The 22209-nt window shown below is 43.7% G+C and overlaps 2 protein-coding genes across 4 annotated transcripts in view; one reads left to right on the top strand and one right to left on the bottom strand.

Moving 5' to 3' along the window:
• Positions 1-610: 610 nt before the first annotated feature.
• Positions 611-14886, top strand: Psmc2 (proteasome 26S subunit, ATPase 2). Its single transcript, NM_033236.2, is given in 12 exon segments — positions 611-756; positions 3956-3993; positions 4720-4801; positions 5480-5579; positions 8671-8802; positions 9155-9227; positions 9746-9841; positions 10358-10522; positions 11487-11574; positions 14171-14373; positions 14468-14564; positions 14645-14886. Coding segments are annotated over 12 exon segments (1302 nt in total). The 5' UTR covers positions 611-686; the 3' UTR covers positions 14803-14886.
• Positions 14887-21014: 6128 nt separating this feature from the next.
• Positions 21015-22209, bottom strand: part of Slc26a5 (solute carrier family 26 member 5) — a 61493-nt gene continuing 60298 nt past the window's right edge. For 2 of the 3 annotated variants that reach the window (XM_087659478.1, XM_087659479.1), the window contains one exon: positions 21015-21536. In XM_087659478.1, coding sequence (XP_087515604.1) covers positions 21343-21536 — 194 coding nt within the window. In that variant the 3' untranslated portion in view covers positions 21015-21342. 3 annotated transcript variants of the gene reach the window in all.

Raw genomic sequence — 22209 nt, 5'->3', positions numbered from 1 at the left:
TCTTAAGAAGACAAAAAAAAAAAAAAAAAAAAAAAAAAAAAAGTCATGCTAAAGAGAAAAAAGTGCTTTTGATTTGAACAGCCTTTCATACGTCCATTTATTGGGATGTGTCTATCTCCTTTACCTACCTTCCTTTCCCTTTATCTTTTAAATGCCCCCCCCCCATCATAAAATCCAGGTTGTTTTCTTGTTAAATTGTAGTTCTTTGTAGAACCTGGATGTGCACTCCCTAACCGAAATGCATCACCTTTATTCAGTTTGTACATCTAGCCAACAACTGTGTCTAAACTGCCAGGCATTTTACAAACACGGTTATTCAGTGCCTTCCCAATCTTGTGAGATAAAGAGGAAGTAGATATTTAGAGATTACATTACCCGGCTGTGTGTATTATTCATTAATGACTAAATCAGGATGTAAGTTCATCAACTGAGCCAGGGCTAGTCTTGGAAGTTCGTGTTCGGGTACCTAAAAAGACCAGACTTGTGAGGGAGCGGGGTAAATAAATGTCTCATAACAGGTAATAATCCTCCCTCCAGTCAGCAGTGCGTGGAGTCCCAAGGTGCAGGGTGAACCCGCGCCAGAGCGCTGAGCTACTTCCGGTGGGGAATTAAAAGGGAAGACACCAGCGGAAGTGGGGAACGTGCTGTGTAATCACTGAGACGCGGAGGGGCTTGCGGCTTCTAAAATGCCGGATTACCTAGGTGCAGACCAGCGGAAAACCAAAGAGGATGAGAAGGACGACAAGCCCATCCGAGGTGAGAGGACACGGGCTCGCCCTCCCAACCGGGAGGGACCGGCTCTGGCACCGGTCGGCCTTGGACCCAAGCGGTGACCGGTCTGGGCCGCAGCCCTGTCTGCTTCTTAACTGTTCCTTACTCACTTCTGCTGGCTGACTTTTTATTTATTTATTTTATTCGAACAGTTTACCAGGCGTTGGAGTTCTGGGTCCAGTGTGGCCTTGCAGATCTTCAAAAAGTGGCCAGCCTGGTGGGCTTTGAGTTCTACCTCCCGGCCCTATCTCCTCCTTCCCAGTTGTAACAGCTTGGTGCTATCACTGTAGGGACTATCCTGAAAGACGATGGTTCAAAACTCGAGTCAGAGGAGATAAACTGTCTCATCCTGTCCCTAGATTCGAGCCAGTGCTGATTCCAGCCAAGAAAGAGTCATTTTACATTTTTCTAGATATTTTATTATATATGGAAGTATATATTAGACACACGCTCGCGCGTGTCTTAATCATAATGTATCTTGCAGTATATCAGCATCATGAATTTAGAGATTTTATGATAGCAGATGCTTATTGTCCTATATCGTGGCAGTACAATAACATTTAATTATTGATAGAGATTTAGAATGCTCCAGTTCACAAATGACCGTGTTTTATAACCTACCACATGGCAGTTCAGGCTAGATTCTAGTAGCAAGGATGCCATTTTTGCCAAATTACTCCCCGTAGAGACTAGATTGTTGACATTTTTTTTTAACTCGGTGTATGAGATGTGGTCAACGTTTGGATGTAATCTCTGCCCCCACACATTTTTTAGTCTCATCTTCACGCGTTGTTTTAAACTTTTCTCACCTTAAAAACTATTTTTCAGTGTTGGCGATGCCTAGCTCTTCCCTTTCTTAACAACTTCAGCCCCTTCTAGCACCCACCGTTTATGCCTCATCCCCCAAAGAAAACATTTTTTTTTTTACTTTCATTGACTCTGCAATTAAAAGTGTTTTACACCATTGAGAGTTTCAGGTACTTAGGACCTATTAGAAAGATTCAAAAGTTTGTACCTCATCTGTTTATACTAACCTAACCCATGTCTTCCTCTGGATGTGATATTTTGTAAAAAAGGATTAAGGTTATTTTGGAGTTCAAGTTTGACTGAAGTGTTGGATTTTATGTGTATCTTATGTGATCTTTACAGAAACATTGTGAAGGTAAAATTCCCTCCATGTTAGATGATGAAATTAAATGTTTTTCCTGAGGTGATCCGGCAGATATATGACCTTATTTAATTTAAGCCTGTCCCTGAGGTTGCTGTACTTTCAAGCCCCATATTCTATTGGCCCCTGTCTTGGTTCTGTGGCATCCTTTTGAATGGCACTGGGATCACTGACTTCAGGTGACTGTCATCCTAATCTGATGACTCTTAGACTCCATTTTCACTTCTAAAGTAGCAAACTTTATACCTTATGCTTTCTCTTCTTAACTCTGGGAGCTTCATTGTTTCCTGTCTCTTTCTGCTTATAGGCTATCCACATTGTTCAAACCAGTTCAAACGTGTTGGTCAATTTACTTTCAGCTTAAGCTTCCAGTTCCTGTGGCTCCTCCTGCTGATTATTGTGACTGTTGGCCCCACTTGGCCAGAGTAGTCTCAGTCAAGCCTTTTACCTCTTCTTTAAGCCCTCAGTTTAGCCCCTGTGCTAAACGGCTGATGGGTGACTTTTCTCTTTCCCCAAGTGTTCTCTTCTATGTTACCTTTCTCTCAGTTCTGCCTCAGAGGACTCTGCCAGTTTCTGTCAAATCTAATGTCATTTCTGTTCCTGGTCTTACCTCTCCTTTCTCCCCTGGGACTTAGTCACTGTTCCGTTTGTGTTTCTCTAGAATTTTCTCCTTTCGTTTCTCTAAATATACTAATATCTACGTTGTCTTAGAAGCATAATTTGAGAAAATCTATTCTCTTTTCAGTCTACAACCCATCTTCTTCATTGTCTCTTCTCCCTCCTGCCTTCTTCTCTTTTTTCTCCCCCTCCTCCCTCCCTGTCTTTCTTTCTCTCCTCTCCTTCCCTCTCGCTCTTCTTCTCCCGTTCTTTCCCTCTCCTTTCCTTTCCTTCTTTCTCCTTTCCTTCTTTCTCCTTTCCTTCTTTCTCCTTGCCTAAACAGCTGAAAGGACAAACTCAGTAGTAGGAGGACCTGGATGTAAATCTTGGTTGCTTCATACCAAATGGTCATGTAGTTACAAAGAAGTCACCTAAAGTTTTTTCTCCAGCGTAGTTCGGAAGCAATGATATATGTGGCTGAAGTATATATCATTTGTCTAATCACTGCGACTCACACAGTGGCTTTGAGCAGATGGTGACTTCAGTTGTCTTGTGTCTTCTGCTTTACTAGGTAGCCTTACTAAGCTTCTCTAACCGAATTCTATTGCTTGTCTTCTTTGCTGTTTCACTTTCCTTCATTGTATCCTATAATGGTTTCTCTAGAATTCCCTTTCTGGTGATTCCCTCCATTCACATCTGGAACTGTCTCCTCTCATGATTCTCAGCTAACCTTTCTCTCCCTCTCTAGTTTATAAAGGTTTATGGAAGGTGGCAGGCAGGGCAGGATCAGTCCTTCTCGGCAGCTGCTTTCCTCGGGGTCACTAGTAGGCTACTCAGCTGCTCACTGCCTCCTCTGGTGTATCCCCACCTTCTTGATGATGAATTTCAACTCTATTAGTTCTTGGAGATCTTGGGAAACATTTCATTAAGCCACACACCTCCAGCGACTTACATGCTAAGCTCGACTTTGTCTTCTAACACCACTGTGAGAGTCTGGCAACCTGGGATTGGCCTCATATACTCCATTTTGTTGCTTAGCCACTTCGGCCTAAGGTCCAGTTTTGTGGGATTTTTGAGGCAGTGTTTCCATGTAACCTTGGTTGTCCTAGAACTTGCTCTGTAGACAAGGCTGTCCTCGAACTCAGATTCTCCTGCCTCTGCCTCTCAAGTGCTGGGATTAAAGGCTACACCACCCGGCCAGTGCTTTGTATTTTGTTGTGTGGGTACAGTATGATTGTTTAGCCAGGGTCCACAGTGGGCGTGTTTTATTTGTGCAGTTTGAATGTAATTCATTCTCCCTTCCCCAATCTTACTCAGGTTTTGGACCTCCACTACAACATTTTGATTTGAATAGAGAAGGTGACCAGCTTCCCTCTCTTGTTGAACTTCATGTTAATTCGTGTTTCTGTTTTGTTTTAGCTCTGGATGAAGGGGATATCGCCTTGTTGAAAACTTATGTAAGTCTTTCAAATGGTTTCAACATGGAGATGTTTTGTGTTTAAACAAAACTTGTTTTGGGGGGTTGGGGATTTGGCTCAGTGGTAGAGCGCTTACCTAGGAAGCGCAAGGTCCTGGGTTCGGTCCCCAGCCCCGGAAAAAAAGAGAAAAAAAAAACAAAAAAACTTGTTTTTGTTTTGTCTTTTTAAACTGATTAGAAGGGACTATCAAAGAGCTCATACTAATTAGGAGTTATCTGCCCAAAATTTCTGTCTGGATGACAACAGAGTGGGTGTGCAGCATGGCTAACCTTACTCCTGGTCTTTTACAACCTCTAATAATGAGGGCTGGAATATGGAAAGATATTTAAATGACTTGTGTAAATATTCACTGTAATTAAAATCATTGTGACAAAATTGAATTTGAAATGGAAAATGTAAGTGCTACTTTCCTACTAGGCATGGTAGCTCTTGCCTCTCACCTAGCACTTGGGATAGCCATGAGGGTGAGGCCAGCCAGGACTACTTAGTAAGATGCAGATCAACCAATATAGGGTGAGTCCATCGGTGCCCGTGGAAGCCACTGTTTAGGAACATGTCTGAAGTGCTCTCCCTCCTCTGGTAACTCCCCAGGCTCTGATACAGTAAGGCTCATCATCGTCAGATCATTACTGTTAAAAGTTGTATGTGACATTAGGGAGCTGCTAATATTCGGATGTTCTAATTAAACTGATGTTTATTACCTAGGGCCAGAGTACTTATTCGAGGCAGATCAAGCAGGTTGAAGATGACATTCAGCAACTTCTCAAAAAAATTAATGAGCTCACTGGTATGTATTTATTCTAACTTCTTTTCTTTACATGAATTGTTGGTTGTGCTAAAACTTTGAATATAAATTTTAAGTTAATTTATGACTTACAGATTTTAAAAAGTTGTAAGACATTTGACCACCTTACATCTTTTTACTGCGTGCTCTTTTAGGGCTGGTTTTAGTCCCTATGCAATTACGTAACTCATCCTTTACACAAGTAATAAATATTTCTGCTGCTCAAGGCCTAGCTCTGTAAACTCTAATACGTCAAAACTTTATATTGATTTTAAAATGTGACTTTTTAAAAGATGTATTCAGTGTAGCTATGTCTGGTTGTTGACACTTTCTTGGGAATTTAAATAGTGAAGTCTTATAGTACAAGAAAACAAAACAAAATAAAAGTGAAGTAGGCATTACCTTTTTTATTCTGACTGCTTCTGGGCCGTGGTTTTGGGTGGGGCGATGGGGTAATGCTTCTGTGTGAAGGTGTTAGGCAGTGTCAGGCGGTGGCTTGATCCCTGGGATGTGCAGAAAGGTAGGACTGGCTGTGTATGTGTAGTGGTGAGAAGCCAGGTGCTGCTAAGCACCCTACAGAATGTGCAGGACAGTCCCTGGGGAAGGACTCATTCAGTCCAAACGCCAGCAGTGCTGGGGCCGAGAAAGCTTTCCTGAATTGTGTCATTGTTCTCTGTGTAGGTATCAAAGAGTCCGACACTGGGCTGGCCCCTCCAGCCCTCTGGGATTTGGCTGCAGACAAACAGACACTTCAGAGTGAACAGCCGCTACAGGTTGCAAGGTATGCACATGCTCTTTGGGACTTTGTTTTTATTCCTAAGCGTTTAGAGCTTGGGACTAATATAGTGCTTAAGTACTAATATGGTGCTCAAAACAGGGCTTTGCTTTACAGTTCGTAGCAGAGCGTTCTACAAGCATCCTGACTTAGAAGTCTGTATCGTAAGTAGTCATGGGAAGTTACGATCTTATAAAAGTAGAGATGCTCAGAGCCCAGTGTGGAGACCTCCGTTCTCACTGTGGTGATCTTCTCATCCTCGCACATGCGTCTTCATGTGTGTGACAGCATGCAGAAGTGATCCTGAGTCCTTCCATTTAGTTATTGTGTGAGCACTCCTGTGTGCATGGTGTGGGTCTTAGGGTCAGAAGATAGGTTTTGGGAGTCCTCTCCCCTCTCCTTTACCATGTAGATCTAGGGAGTAAACTCAACACCAAGTTTGGTGACAAGCCCCCATAAGCTGCTGAGCCAGCTTACCAGCCCTTTGTTTTGTTTTTTTGTGGTTTTGTTTGTTTGTTTGTTTTTGTTTTTGTTTTTTGAGATAGGGTTTCCTTGCAGCCCAGGCTGTCCTGGAACTCATTCTGTAGACCAGGCTAGTCTCAAACTCAGAGATCTCTCTACCTCTCCTGAGTGCTGGGATTAAGGGTGTGCACCACCACAATGGCGATGTGTTTTGAGTTTGCCTTGCATTTGCCTTGCATTAGCTCTGGTAGCCTAGAACTATGTATGTAGGCTTGGCTGACTTGGATGATCCTGTAGCTTGTGTCCTGAATGCTGGGATTACGAGTTTGCTGTGTCAAGCCTCTGCCCAGGCCCACCTCCATATCTTTCTGTGGGTGCATTCTGTTCTGGTGTGGATTCTGACACTGAGTCTGAGGCCACTCTGACACTGGTCACTGATCTCTAGGCATGGCTTCCTTAAGTCTGATGATAATGTGTGACACTTAGAGTTGCTGTTTAATGAGACCAGCACCTTAGCTACCGGAGGGACGGTTTCTTTGGATGATTTATTTCTTCTGTCCCAGGGCCATGATTTCTTGTTTCTTTTGATGTGTTAAAAAGTCTTCAACTGACTGGGGTGTGGTTCAGTAATGGCTCTGGGCCCTGGAGGAAAAAAACGGTAACTGGCATCGTAGTCTGTCAGCTCTGGAAGTGCCTGTCGATGCTGGTGCTCACTGCTGCTTTTTAGGGGTTTCCCACAGCCTCTTGTTTGCTCAGCTGATGCTAAAGTAATTGTGGCCGACTGCTTTTCTTAGATTCCCTGCTGATATCTTCCAGCTAAGCTTTGACAGGCCCTGCGGTCGCTTGTGAGGTGGGTCTCAGGCTTCCTTCCTAGAGCGGAGAGGAGGAAGAGACTGAGTTCACTGCACAGGATTCATTTGTTCTTACTGAGATTCAGCCAGTTTGTAATTTACCTTTTTATTTTTAATGTTTTAAATTAAATATTAACTCTAATGGGATGCCACAGCATGTGTGTAGAGGTCAGAGAAAACTTCGTGGGAACTGGTTCTTTCTTTTCACCAGCTGGGTCTCAGAAATCAGAGTGAGGTCATTAGGTTGGCAACAGCGCCTTTTCCCACTGAGCCTCACGAGCCACCAGCTTGTTACCAAAAAAAGAAAGAAAACGGGAAAAATCTTGATGTTGCTATGGTCCTTTAGTGGTTTTCAGGGTTCTAAAATACTGACTTTCTTTCTGACTAGTTCTGCTGCCATTCCTACTGCTTTGAAGTAAGAGTAGGCTGTTGAAGGCCCTGATTCGGCCGTCGTTTAAGTCAGTTTCGCTATATATACTTGTTTCTTTTTTTATTTTTAATTAATTAATTAATTTATTTCATGTATGTGGGTACACTGTGGCTGTCTTCAGACACACCAGAAGAGGGCATCAGATCCCATTACAGATGGTTGTGAGCTAACATGTGGTTGCTGAGATTTGAACTCAGGACCTCTGGAAGAGCAGTCAGTGCTGCTAACTGCTGAGCCATCACTCTAGCCCTCTTGTTTCTTTTTTTAAAAAATAGGACCTCACTCTGTAGCTTAGACTAGTCTCAAACTTGTAGTGATTCTCCTGCGTCTGCCTCCCAAGTGTTGGATTATAGGAGTGGAAAAATACCCTGTCTTATTTTTAAACTGTTACATGAGCCAGACACCAGATGTGGTTGTACATGGTGGTCTGTCCACACCTGTAATCGAGTGCAGGGGCTCACCATGTGCGTGCTGCCAGCTGCCAACCTCAGCTACCGTTAAGATGTCTTAAACCAAAAGACAAATGAACACTCCCATCCCCAGCCTCCACTGGCTTCCCTAGGATTAAAAATACCAAAAACCTACGTCTGTGCCTATGGAACAGCAGGCCAGTCAGTTAAAGTAATAATATACTTAATTCTTCCTTGTCACATGTGCTATAAATGAAGCACTTCTCCATCGGTTCTTTCAACATGCCCACTCTGGAGGCTGCTGTGTATTTTCCTGTATTTGTTGCTATGCTTTAGGCAATTGCTGCCCTATATGAATTATATATTCAATTTTCTGTCTTCTTTAGTAGATACTTGGACACACATGGTATTATATTACCAGAACTCTTAGAGATTAAATATTTTCAGATTAAAAATAACAACAAGGGGTTGGGGATTTAGCTCAGTGGTAGAGCGCTTACCTAGGAAGCGCAAGGCCCTGGGTTCCGTCCCCAGCTCCGAAAAAAAAAAAGAACCAAAAAAAAAAAAATAACAACAAAAATGGATTTAAAATGTGAACCCAGGGGAAGAATGAAAACACATAATTACTGAGTTCAATAGAAGGCACATGGCTATATTCTTACAGAGAAAATGAAAAGAAAAGCCACCTAAGACAAAAAGGTGTCTGATAATGAAGGGACATGAAGAGGACAGTTGTGGGTTCGTTTTTCTGGGGAAGGGTATGATCTGAAATTTTCATGGCCTACCTGAGGCTGGGCAGAAGGCTCTTGAGCGAGCAGTGGCCGGGAGTCTGCAGTTTGGGTCTGTACTTGTTCCTTGCACTGCCTGCCTGGGAGGAGCTCCCTCACAGGAACTCACTGGCATGGTCTGGGTTCTCACTCTCATGAAGCCTTTCGCTGTGCTAGATGTACCAAGATAATCAACGCCGATTCAGAGGACCCGAAATACATCATCAACGTGAAGCAGTTTGCCAAGTTCGTGGTGGATCTCAGTGATCAGGTGGCACCTACTGACATTGAGGAAGGGATGAGAGTCGGGTAAGTTGGTACCGAGCCTTCATTTTGAATGAGGAAGCAGAATGCTGTGCAGTACAGAGGGCTGGTGCACCCCACCATCTTTCCTCACACCAGCGTAGCCTTCCCACTCCCACCATTTCGTCTTGTGCATGGCATCCCAGTAGAAGACGCGAAGTGGAGGCTTGAGAACAGTTAACGAGGAGTGACTAATGTCTGCACAGTACTTAATAAGACTCTGCATAGCTTTTCTCAGTAACTTCTGGGATGGTGTCTCCTTTACTTACTTATAATTTGGTTTTAAAAACACTAGCTAGAAAAAGTCCTCTGAAAACTTAAAGAGCATCTATTTTGTTTTTTATTTTTACTTCCATAGCGTGGACAGAAATAAATACCAAATTCACATTCCACTGCCTCCTAAGATTGACCCAACAGTTACCATGATGCAGGTAAGAAACCTGGGGAAAGGGACTGGCATGACTTGCAAGCCAGGCATAGTGGCTTCTAGCTGTAATGCCAGCATTTGGGAGACTTAGGCAGAAGGACTGCCACAAATTAAAGGCAGCCTGGGCTACATAGTGAGTTTGAGGTTAGCCTGGGCTGCAAAATGAAAGCCTCGTTCATAAAATCAAACAAAACCCCCAAAGGAAAAAATTTTTTTTTATCTGTTCCAAAAAAGTTTGAAGCTTTTAAGCAGTTAATGGATGTTATGCCCCAAAAAGTTACCAAAAAAATTAAAAGATATTTGGGAAGTCATTAGTAGTATTTATCACTTACAAATGTCATAATATGTAGCACAACAAATAGTTCTAGGACAGTGGGATCGATCTCCTAACATAAACGTTCTAACTCGATTTTTATGACCATTCTTGGTACAGACTGGTTTTTATGGTATTAGGTCTGCTGTGGGGGATCTGGTCTGCTCCTCAGAAGTCTCTGAATGTGTTGTATAACCTTTCTCTCTCAGGTGGAGGAAAAACCTGATGTCACATACAGTGACGTTGGTGGCTGTAAGGAACAGATTGAGAAATTGCGGGAAGTGGTTGAAACCCCTCTACTCCATGTAAGTCGCTGAGTGTCTCACTGCAGCTCTTTTGTGTGAAGAGTAGCGGCCTCCTGTGCAGTGAGCGCAGCCCTGCTTGTGTTGCTCACAGCTTTTGAATGTTTTTTCTTAATGAAAGAGAACAAACAAAAAGAAGTGGGCTGCCAGGTATATTATCAGACAGAGCTGCTGCTTAGGTTGATAAAGGAAATTAGGAGTGTTACTGTTGTTAAAGAAGACGGCAGTTGTCCCAGTGGCATGAAGAGAAAAACGTTAAGCCTTAGAGGGTAGGAACATACCGTACCAAACATTGCCTTCTTAGGTGCTGTAATTATTCAACGTGAACTGTTAAAGCATCTTTAAGGCACTTAGGTACATTGATATGATTTTAGTGTAGATATTATGTCTTAGAATAAATGAAAGTATTTTAGATCACGCAAATGATCTGTTGTTTCTGTATATATTATTTTCTATTTTTATACTTTATATATTTATCGTACAAAAGTGGTAAGTGTGAAATTTGTGTCTCCATCACAGCCAGAGAGGTTTGTTAACCTTGGAATCGAGCCTCCGAAGGGTGTGTTGTTATTTGGGCCACCAGGCACAGGCAAGACCCTCTGTGCCAGGGCAGTGGCCAATCGGACTGATGCTTGCTTCATCCGAGTTATCGGGTCTGAGCTTGTACAGAAGTACGTCGGTGAGGTAAGGTAAAGTGAATGTGCCAGAGTTAGAGCATTTACTGTTCTGTGGGAGATTGTGATATTTGCATAAAATTAAATAATAAGTGGGGGTGGGCAGTGAGTGGGATATAAAGTGAATAAGTAAAAAAATTAAAATTAAATTGAAAATAATAATTCCAAGTAGGCTACCTTTTAAATTTTTGAGCAACGTGTTTCCTCCCCAGAAGGATGGAATTTAGTGTAGTTTATCTCAGGGACAGTATTCTGTGCTTTAATGAGAGAGAAAACGTGGATTGTCTACATGTGTGGGCATGGGTATCTATCTATACATGCTGCCTAGCTAGATATATGTATTCAGGTTAAAGTCTAGGGCTGCATATATTATATCTAAAACCTACTGTTTAATATGCTTATGACTTACCAGAACAGCTACATGACTTAGTATGTATTTTAATTTCAATATTTGGATTGGAGCTTAATGGAATTCAGTGTTCCCATAATTCCAAGTGGCAGATCAGATACCTGCTCTGTTTGCTCAAGTTCACTTTGCCTCTTACCTCACTGAAGAGTGCTCACTGGACACCTTCCTGTCTGAACGCCTGCCGTTTAGTAGACAGAGTCACGAAAGTTACAGTGTTGTGTTGACGCTCACAATAGTAACTTGGTAATACAAGCAACAAACCAGGGGATTGTTTTGTTTTGAGACAGGGTTTCTCTGTTTATCCCTGCCTGTTCTGGAACTTTTTGTAGACCAAGCCAGCCATGAACTCAGAGATCTGCCTGCCTCTGCCTCTGAGTGCTGGAATTAAAGATGTGTGCCGCCACTGCCGGGCTCGACCATCAGGAGTTTTTAAAAAAGCTTTAGATGCTAATGGTTGAGAATGCTGTTAGTAAAAGTGTTTGCAAGTGTGTAATACAGTTTGTTTATTTATTATACTTTCAAAGATTTTGAAACCAACTCTGTAATAATCACATTTTCTTATTAGGGGGCTCGAATGGTTCGGGAGCTTTTTGAAATGGCCAGGACAAAAAAAGCCTGCCTTATTTTCTTTGATGAAATTGATGCCATTGGAGGTATGAATGATCTTTTATTGATTTAGTTACTTTTAAGAGTGTGTGGTTAATGGGGGCTGGAGAGATGGCTCAGTGGTTAGGAGCACTGACTGCTCTTCCAGAGGTCCTGAGTTCAATTCCCAGCAACCACATGGTGGCTCATAGTCATCTGTTATGGGATCTGATGCCCTCCTCTGGTGTGTCTGAGGACAGCTACAATGTACTCATATATGTAAAACAAATAATCCTTTTAAAAAAAAAGTGTGTGGGGGGTCAATTCTCCTACCATATGGGTACCAGGGATCAAATTCAGGTTATCAGGCTTGGAGGTGGGCACTTTGCCCTGAGCCATCTCTTCCCTCAATGGTATTTTAAAGAACTGCATGGAGTAGGACTGACCTTGAACACAGAAATAGGATTGAAGACGGGTGTTGATTCTGCCGTCGCAGCTGCTTTGGTGGTGTTTGATGTTTCTCAGCTTCACTGCTGTCCTGGCATTGTGTGTTTCGTTGTAGCCCTGTAGTTGTATTTGTTCTTTTTAGTCCAGAAACTTCCTTCCAGTATGCTCTGAGGAGCTGAGTCAGTCATACGTTCTTAAAGTCGCCTTCATCACAGAAAGCTTCGTTTTTGTTCTTCAGTCTTTATCAATGGCAGACTCTATCTCTCAATCCTATTAGAGAGGTGAGGCTGTTAACAGACAGTGTGGGACATGTGCATCTCTTAGCAGCCCAAGTTAGGGTCTTTGGGACTGGAAAGTGAACTGTGGAAAAGAGTGACAAGGCAAGAGATGCTAAGAGCAAGAACAGAGGAGCTGGCCGGCTCAGTTGACACTGTGATTGCCTAAGGAGGGGCGCATGTCCATCCCTGTGGGAGATGAGACCAGTGCAGCTCACAGCTCCAATCTGGTGACTCTTTCAGTACTCTTAGGGTGAGGGGAATGTTAAAGATCTGAGTCCGATGTAGACGGAGTATAGGCCGGGAGAACGGGATTCAGAGTCTCGGAGTGTCTGCCTTAGTCATGGAGCTCCTCGGTGGTGGCTGCTCTAGTCTTCTGTTTTCAGACGTTAGGTTACAGGTGCTGTTCAGGTCTCTGTGCAGTGCTTCAGCAGATGGAGTCCCAGATGTCCCAACACAGCTGCATTCCTCAGGGTTCCTCAGTGCAGATGCCAGCTCCCCGCTGCCCCTCTCAGTGCCCCAGGTCCTGCTTAGAGTCTGTTAACATTCCCCATGCCCCTGTAGACCAGGTTTGCAGCTTGCTGAATGCTACGCAGATCTGATTCAAGGTTGAGTTTCTGTCAGTTCATCGGTATTCTTTTGACTGTTCAGCATGGAGTCAGTGCTTGTGACACTTGCTGAATTTCTTAGGACCCCTTGGCTGCCACACCACCAACAAACCATAAGTCTTTTTCAAATGGTGTCTTGCTTTGTCAGTTGCCTTGTCTGAACACTCAGTGCCAAGGAAGGGCTTTTCTTCTTGTCTCCTGCTAATGCTGTTGCTGCCCTGGGTATGGCCTTTTTTCTAGCTGTTTAGAGTGTCCGATAGTCTCTATTTTTATTTTTTGTGTGTAGGCAAGTATGCATGTGTGAGTGCAGTGTCTCCCGAGGCCGGAAGAGAGTGTCCTGTGCCCCTGGAGCTGAAGTTACAGGCACTTAGGACTGGCACATAGATTGTAGGGAACTGACTGCAGGGCAGGGGCGCCTTCTGCAAGAGCAGTAGACCCTCTTAACCTGGAGCCATCTCTCTTATCCACGAGCGTTTGTCAGAAGCCACGGAGCTGGAGTTGCAGGCAGAGTGAGCCCCCTGTAAGGTTTGGGAGTGAAATCGGGGTCCTCTGCAAGAGCAGCAAGCTCTCTCCGCTGCGGGGCCATCGCTGTTCCCCTGACCTTTGCATAGCCGTTTTGTTCTTAGCTTTCCCCAGATGATTACCTGGAGACCAACCAAGGTATAGATGCCATTTAAACTCTCCCAGCAGGAGTGGTCTTGATTAATCTGCAAAACAAGTTTCTTAAGGGGTAACTCCATAAGGATACTTTTAATACAAAGATAACTTATGGTAAATTCTTCTTTCTCTACTTTGGTTTTTTTCTCTGTGTAGCCCTGGCTGTCCTGGAACTCACTCTGTACTCCAGGCTGGCCTCAGACTCAGAGTTCTATCTGCCTCTGTCTCCCAAGTGCTGGGATTAAAGGTGTGCACCACCACTGCCCGGCTTATGGTGCATTCTTTCTAAAGCAGAAATTTGTTCAGACCCAGCAAAATTCCAGCCCTGAGAAGGGGAAGTGGACACAAAGTCTCATCCCTACTCAAGAAGCTGTTTGCAGGTGATGCCTGCTGGGAGAGGAAAAATGAATATTCCCCACGAAGCGCTGCCGTTTATATCATCCGCACTCCAGGGCGGGCCTCGGCCCAGGACTAGTTGGCCAACGCAAAACAAACTTGTGTGCTTTGCTTTTCATTTTGTTTTGCTTTGAAATATTTTGCTTTCTAATTCGTTTTATACCTTCCAAATAGGGTGTGCACTTTGCTGTAAGGGAAGGCTGTGAGTTAAGGTGTGGTGTTTTCAGGTCTTGACTAGACACTCTCAGTGGACCTGAGCTGCTTCTCTGTTGTCTTCTCAGGGGCTCGGTTTGACGATGGCGCTGGGGGTGACAATGAGGTGCAGAGGACCATGTTGGAGCTCATCAATCAGCTGGATGGCTTTGATCCTCGGGGCAACATCAAAGTGCTCATGGCCACTAACCGACCTGATACTCTGGACCCAGCGCTGATGAGGCCAGGGAGGCTGGACAGAAAGATTGAGTTCAGCTTACCTGACTTAGAGGTTAAAACAGGAACTTTATTTTAGAAAAAAAATCTTGAAGTTTTGTCTTAGTATATATTTTCATTTTAATATATGTTAATTCCTTAATTTTTAGGGTCGAACGCACATCTTTAAGATTCATGCTCGCTCAATGAGTGTGGAAAGAGACATCCGATTTGAGCTACTAGCCCGCCTGTGTCCAAACAGTACTGGTGAGTGGCAGGGCCTGCTGGCTTCCTGTCAGTCTCAGGGCCACAGTAATTAACAGTCTTGTTTTCTCTTTGTTGGGCAGGAGCGGAGATTAGAAGCGTTTGCACAGAGGCTGGTATGTTTGCAATCCGAGCCCGGAGAAAGATTGCTACAGAGAAGGACTTCTTAGAAGCTGTAAATAAGGTCATCAAGTCGTATGCCAAATTTAGTGCTACTCCCCGCTACATGACATACAACTGAGCCCCAGAGGCTTTGACTGAAGGAACTTCCTGTGCGTTCATAACTTGTTACCGCCTCACAAAAATAAAAGACTTAAAAACTGTGTTTGTGCTTCCAGATCACTGATCCTGCCGTGCAGTATTGGTCAGCACAGGGTTCCGGGGTAGGCACTGTCATCCAGAGGGTTGATGCGTAAGCACTCTGAGCCCATAGTGACCTTCACCCTGCTGTGCTGGCTGGCACTGCACACAGGTTGTTCCGTGTAGATCCTCAGGAGGTGCAGAAAATCCACATGCATCACCGTGGGGCTTGCCCAGAGTTAAGGGTTTTGAGGGAAGGTTTTGACCGAACTGGGTTCTGTTTTGTTTGTGGTAATGCCGTACTGAGTTTTTGAGTGCTAGGCCAACCCCCTCCCACTGAACAATATACCCCCAGCGTGGCTGAATGGTTTTTTAAAGTTGAAGAAGCATTAAATACGTTGTCCGTTCCATTTGGCCAGTTGTAGATCAGTCAAGAACTGGTGGCCTTAATGAACAGTGAAATTGGCAGTAGGTAAAGAAGGTAAAGTGTGAGGATTTAGGAAATTCAGAACTGTAAACTTAGAGAAAAATTACTTCCTTAGAGGTTGAAAGGTGGTAAAACTCTGATTAAACTCATCTGTAGTGAGTTACTTTTGATTAATTAGTTAAATTTATTTATTTTGAGGCAGGGTCTCTAGGAGCCCTAGCTGACTTGGAACTCACTATACTATGTAGATGAGGCTGAACTTGAGCTCATATCTGCCTGCCTTTGTTTCTGCCTCCCAAGTGCTGGGATTAAAGCCATGTGTCTACAGGCCAGACAGTCATGTTGTGTGTAATTTTAAAAAACTTACTTCCACCATTACCCACCACTCAGAATACGATCCCACCGTTGTCTGGGACCTCGGGCAGCACTCTGATTGCTCCCAGCTCCCAGTCCCTCCCAGTTTAGCTCTGAGAACGGCTCCTGCCAACCCCTCTCCCAGTTTGCCCGAGAACTGCGACCGTATAGCTGCTGCGGGCACTCTGGCCTATCCTGGCTTCCTCTTTCCTCCTGGCTAGCCCTGCCAACCATCTTTCCTGGGATGGCTGCAGTCATGCGCCCTGCCCCCCCCCCCCCCCACCGAGATAGCAACCAACCCAGGAAAGCCCCAGCTGCTGTCTGCACTCCACCAGCCCCCTCAGCAATTGACGCAAAAGCACAAGAAACAGTATTTTTTATTGAAGTATAATATTCACAAATAAATTGCTAAATACCAAGGGACTGTACATTTTTAAGTCAGAAGAAGATGGAGACCAGAGAAAAGTTGCTGTGTTACACTGGAAATTTGAGCTTAGAGTTTTCAAGTAGAAAGAGCCTTTTATTTGTAAAATAGTGTTTTTTTTTTTTTTATTAGAATATTTTTTCTAACCCTGCTCTACGCTTGAGGTGTGAAATAGAACAAACCATCCTGAAGTTACACTCGCAGGATAGTAAATTCAGGTCAGTGGCCGGAGAAGACTTTCATGAGTTCAAACTCAATTCTGTCCACGTTAATACACAGCGGTGGGGCAGTGCTAATTTTTGATGGTTTTGCTGGTGGGTCTGAGGGGTTTCTTTTAGTTGGCTATATATTTGGAGAATTAGATAATACGTTATCAGTTATCTCAAAACATCAGCAAGAACCTCAATATACTAACCTCTATGAAAGTATTCCTGAAACACGCAGCGTTTTGCACTCATGGAGGCATAAGGCTCAAGAAAGTTGTTTGACTTTAGAACTAAAATTGATTTACCCTCTTTAACAGGGTAGGCAATAGTTAAGGACTTCCCCACCTATCACAGACCTTCCTTCTTGGGTCCTCACATAAGGGGACCTACCACCACCACCATAGAATAGAAAAGCACAACTTGTTATTCTGGGAGAGATTCTCTGGGTGCTGCCCTTTGTGCACACAAGAAGCCAGGCTCATTCCCTCAAATTTCTCACTCGCTGGCAGATGCCTCTACTACACAGGACCAAATTCCGTGGAATAGACAGTTTAGACCCCAAAAATTACAAAATGAGCGACTCCCAGGCCCTGAACAGGGTCCACACTGCTATTTTCTGGGTTCCCACCATCAACTGCTAATCGGATTACATAGATTCATGAAGAATACTATATAGGATTTGAGAGCAGGAATTTCTCTACCAGACCTTCCTGTAAACAGCTTTCCTGTACAACCATGAAACAAGGCTGGCCTAAGTCTTAGGTCCTAGATCTGCCATCCATAATCCTTTTCAGTTTTAAGTGTGCATGTGTATGCGTGTGAGTACGTGCATGCATGCATCACGCTAAATGTGTGGAGGCTTGAGGACCTCCTAGGGGAAGTTGGTTCTGGGGATTGGACTTTAGTCATCAGGTTTGGCCTAGACCTACCCACTGAGCCAACTTGCCAGCCTTCTAGTATGAATGATTAAGAGTGGAGAAGCATGGTAAGATATGCCAGGCCCACAGCGAACAGGCAGGCTTATATGCGGACTTTTTGCAAGAGAGGAAAGAGTTAAGCTTTAAAAAAAAGTCAAGAAAATTTCCATGTGAAATAATTCTGATTTGGATGTATTTACATGTAGGCGCAGTATTAAACACTTAACATTTTCAGGTGCGTAATAAAACAAAGCTCTATTTTTAACCCTGCAAACAAGTGTTTTTTATGTACACGATAGGATCCTACTTAAAAAAAAGTTTAAAATGGAAGAATTCAAACAAAATACAAGCAGGTAAGATGTAGAATGAATGTCCTTTGGTGAATGTGTTTATTGGCCAATAGGACTTGAAACTGTTGCTAAGGATACACAGTTCAGTGTTTTGTAACAGTGTTTAAAGCTTTAAATTCTACTAAAGTGCCCCAAATGACGTAGGCCCTTTTACAAAGACTTCTACTGTCGGCTTAAGACTGTGCCTATGTGCTCTTTCAGAAGACAGTCTGTCAGAAAGCACATGTATCTGATCTTCTGTGTGGTGCCTGCAAAGAAATGCCTGACGTAACTCACACAGGCCAGGGTGAGGAGGACGTGGTCTGCTCTGAACCATTAGTGAAGTTATTAAGAGATGGAACGTAGCACACTAATATAATTCTACTGGGATCTGGCAGTATCCTCAGGGAAACTGACACAGAGTGACAGAAGGCATGGCAAATGGTCACAATGACCAATTCTTTTTTTTTTTTTTTGTTTGTTTGTTTTTTCCGGAGCTGGGGACCGAACCCAGGGCCTTGCGCTTGCTAGGTAAGCGCTCTACCACTGAGCTAAATCCCCAACCCACAATGACCAATTCTTAACCTCAGCCCAGGCATCTAACTCTAGCACTAGTAAGGCAGGAGGACCAGGAGTTTAAGATCTTCCTCAGCTAGCTACACAGTGAGTTCTAGAGACACTTCAAAAACAAAACACACATACACATACATACACATACACACATATACACACATATACACATACATACACACATACACACACACATACACACACACATATACACATACACACACACACATACACACACACATACACACACACACACACACACACACACACACACACACACACACACACACACCAAGCAAAACCCCAACAACTCCTAAGCAGAAAGAGCTTCAGACAGGTTGGCCTACACTTTGATTTATGGGAAATAAACTGATCTTAGAAATTTAAGGACTGGGCAGTGATGGTGCATTCCTTTAGTCCCAGCACTTGAGAAGCACCAGCAGACATATCTCTGCGAGTTCCAGGCCAGCCAGGGCCACGCAGAGAAACCCGGTCTCACCAAAAGGCCAAGATGAAATTGGCTTACAGCCCCCCCAACTTTAAGAAATATTAACTATAAAGAATGTGAGAGAAGTTTTGTACTAACAGGCTACTTGACGAACCACAAGCTTCTGAGGAAGATAGCCACCAACTATATCTAGGAGACTAGTTTTCTTAAAGATTGATTTTTAAGGGTAATCCACCATCAACAACAAAAGCAAAACAGATAGCGAGGCTCACTGGTCAGAGTTGTGATACTTTGAGCATCAAAAAGGAACAAAATATTATAGAGCACATTAAAGCCATAAAAAGTCCCCAAGTCAGGGGTTGGGGATTTAGCTCAGTGGTAGAGCGCTTGCCTAGCAAGCGCAAGGCCCTGGGTTCGGTCCCCAGCTCCGGAAAAAAAAAAAAGAAAAAGAGAAAGAAAAAAGGAAAAGTCCCCAAGTCTACTTTGAAGATGATAATTAAATGGACATGGGACATTTAGCCTGTGGTGCTCATAAGATCTGTTTAAGAATGACCAAATATTGAAGTTGAGGAGGAAAAGCTATCGTTTACACAGACCGATCTGCTAGTAAGTACAAGACAAATGAGAAAGCTAGAAAGAAATGGGCAAGCTTTAATAAAAGAGTTCACTTCAGCAAGGACTGTCACTCAGTGTTCTAATTTCCGGCTCAATGACTATTGAGAAATGACATTCATTTAATGCCAAAGGAATGTCATATGGACAATAATATATAGTATAAAAACCCGCTGGAGGGTTAGTCTGCCATGCCGATCCAGTAGTTTATCTGCACACTTTAAAAGGTAGGGAAGCCAGACAGTGTGCGTTTTTCTGAGAGGCGCATTATAAAGCGTGGGTTTTATCTAGGGTCCAGACCAGCATAAAATACCTAACTCATCTCCATGTGTCTTAAATGATGACTTCTGAACATGCAGAGTAGCCAAGCGAGCCCAGTGAGCACTGGAGAAGGAACTAGACACGCTCACAAGATGGGATTCTTCAGTACGACTGTCTTGGTCGCCTCCGTATTTGTTAGGAGACAAAAAGAACTGTGTAGGATGGGATACACTTAAGGCACATGACCAATTACAATGTAAAGTCACAGAATTAATACAAGTTCAGACAAAGCAAATTTGAGGACAGTAGGAAACCTGAATACTGTATGGGGAAATACTCTGGAATAAGAAGGTGGAGGTTGTCGACTAAAAAGATCGACTGTAAAACGCTGTGAGGACCTGTGCTTATTTTTGTTAGAAAATACATACACACAGGAAAAGACCTGGAGGGGTCCTGATCAAGGTGCCGGTGGTGGTCGACTCTGAGTGGGGAGAATGTCTTGCTTTCTTATCCTCCTATTTGCTTCTGTAATAATAAAAAATTACTCCAAAGCCAGCATGTCTGGTGCATTATAGATCTCTTCTGTTAGCATGTCTGGTGCATTATAGATCTCTTCTGTTAGGAAACTGATTACGGTCTGTTCTCAAACAAGATTCAGGAGCCACTAGCCGCCCGGGAACAGCACGCTCTAAGCTAACTACTTAGTTCTAAGAGTTCAAGCACTCATCCTACAAAGATAACACTAAGTGGGGGTGGGAGGGCAGCCTGAGAAGACGCAGCGAGCTGGAGCCTCCGCCAACCCGAAGGAGCAGCAAAACACCTGGGAAAAGTAAGATCCTTTCTTCCAGCAGTGGAGGGGAAGCTCCAGTCACAGCGTTGCAAAGCGATCCGCTGAAGAAGCTGCAGACTTCCCAACAAAGATCTCCGAGCCCGCATCTGCCATAGGTAGTCAGACGACAGGGAACCCATCTGCCATCTCCGCCAGACTGCGCAAGGAAACCTAAGGAAACAGTTCCGGCTCGCGCTTCAGAACGCTTTCAGTGGCAGCAGCTTTCAATGAGGACGAAGGCGAAGATGAGGATGGAGATTATGGAGGGAAGACCGTGGAGGGAAGCCAACATTGGCCAGACCAAAACCCTTTACTAAAGGAAAGCACGGCTTCTCAGAACCCAGGGACAGTGGGAGCGACACAGAAAATCTCATCTTGGGAATGGACTCAAGACAATTAGAACTGTTTTGAGATCAGGGTGTGGGTGGGCACAGTTAGAACAGTTTCTTTGTGTAAGAAATGGTGTAAGATTAGCTTTAGAGTGGTTTCTTTTTCTCTTTTTTAGACTCTAGTAGTACATTGATAAATGAGAATTTGAAATTAGATGTAATTTATGTTTTATGTATACATTAAGACATCTGGACTGGAGAGATGGCTCAGCGGTTAAGAGCACTGACTGTTCTTCCTGAGGTCCTGAGTTCAAATCCCAGCAATCACATGGTGGCTCAGAACCATCTGTCATGAGATCTGGTGCCCTCTTCTGGCGTGTCTGAAGACAGCTACAGTGTACTTATATATAATAAATAAATCTTAAAAAAAAAAAAAAAGACATTTGCTAACTTTGTAATTTTATGTGATTAGTTTCCAAAGGCTTCAGATAAAAAAGAAATCAGGAGTAAGGAAAAAAAAAAACTCACAAAACAGAGCTAACATTAAGGTGTGATGGAAATGTCACTGCATAAACCCAAGAAGCCAGTTAATCTTTGAAGTATTCAGCTTAAACAGCGCAAGCGTGAGATACATCTTGCTAGGCTTCATTCACCCTGCAAATCGAGCCGTAACTACCAGCATTTCCCTTGGGCGGTGGGAAGAAAGCCTCGACCTGGTATTTAAAGTGTGTTAAGTTCAGAATTCAGGCGCGGCGCACAACCCCATGCAGGTCCTTTATGCTTCCGGTGTGGTGGGCGTGGCATTGGGCTCCATATCTTCCTGGGGAGGCAGAACCGTGGTTTCTTGCTCAGCCATCGCCTCACGGACTTGGCTGCCCAAGACCGCGTCATGGATACTGTGGAACAGAAGCTCCTTTAAGGCAGGATTTTCAAAAAAACGGTTGCTGGTGAGGTCATTCACAACTTGTGCTGTACAAAGAAAGAAAAAATTATTTCACATTCCAAGTTTTGGAATTAAGCAGTGAAAAAAAAAAAGCAATCCGTTCATGGCTTGGAAAGTTAATTCATTAATTTAGAAACAGGTTCTTATGCAACCTGGGTTGGTCTTTTTTTTTTTTAAAAGATTTATTTATTTTGTATATGAGTAAACTGTAGCTGTCTTCAGACACACCAGAAAGGGACATCAGATCCCATTACGGATGGTTGTGAGCCACCATGTGGTTGCTGGGATTTGAACTCAGGACCTCCGGAAGAGCAATCAGTGCTCTTAACCACTGAGCCATCTCTCCAGCCCAACCCGGGTTGGTCTTGAACTCTCGAATATGCCTCCACCTTTCTCCTGGTGCTGGGATCAAAGGTGTGGCCACCGCACTCTGCACATAAGTTTTAAATATTAAATATTAGGTGAGTCTTACTCGAGTCTCTGTCTTGATCCTGTCTTCGCAGTTCTAGTTTCAGGAAATAACTTTTCTTTCTAGTATATTCCCCCATCATATCTCAATGAAAATAGAAACAGGGCTGGAGAGATGGCTCAGCGGTTAAGAGCACTGACTGCTCTTTCAGAGGTCCTGAGTTCAAACCCCAGCAACCACATGGTGGCTCACAACTATCTGTAATGGGATCTGATGCCCTCTTCTGGTGT

The sequence above is a fragment of the Rattus norvegicus genome, chromosome 4 (genome assembly GCF_021556685.1).
Source record: "Rattus norvegicus strain SHRSP/BbbUtx chromosome 4, alternate assembly SHRSP_T2T, whole genome shotgun sequence".
Taxonomy (NCBI): Eukaryota; Metazoa; Chordata; class Mammalia; order Rodentia; family Muridae; genus Rattus; species Rattus norvegicus.
The sequence above is the reverse complement of the archived record's forward strand: the minus strand, read 5'-3'. Positions and strand labels throughout refer to the sequence as shown.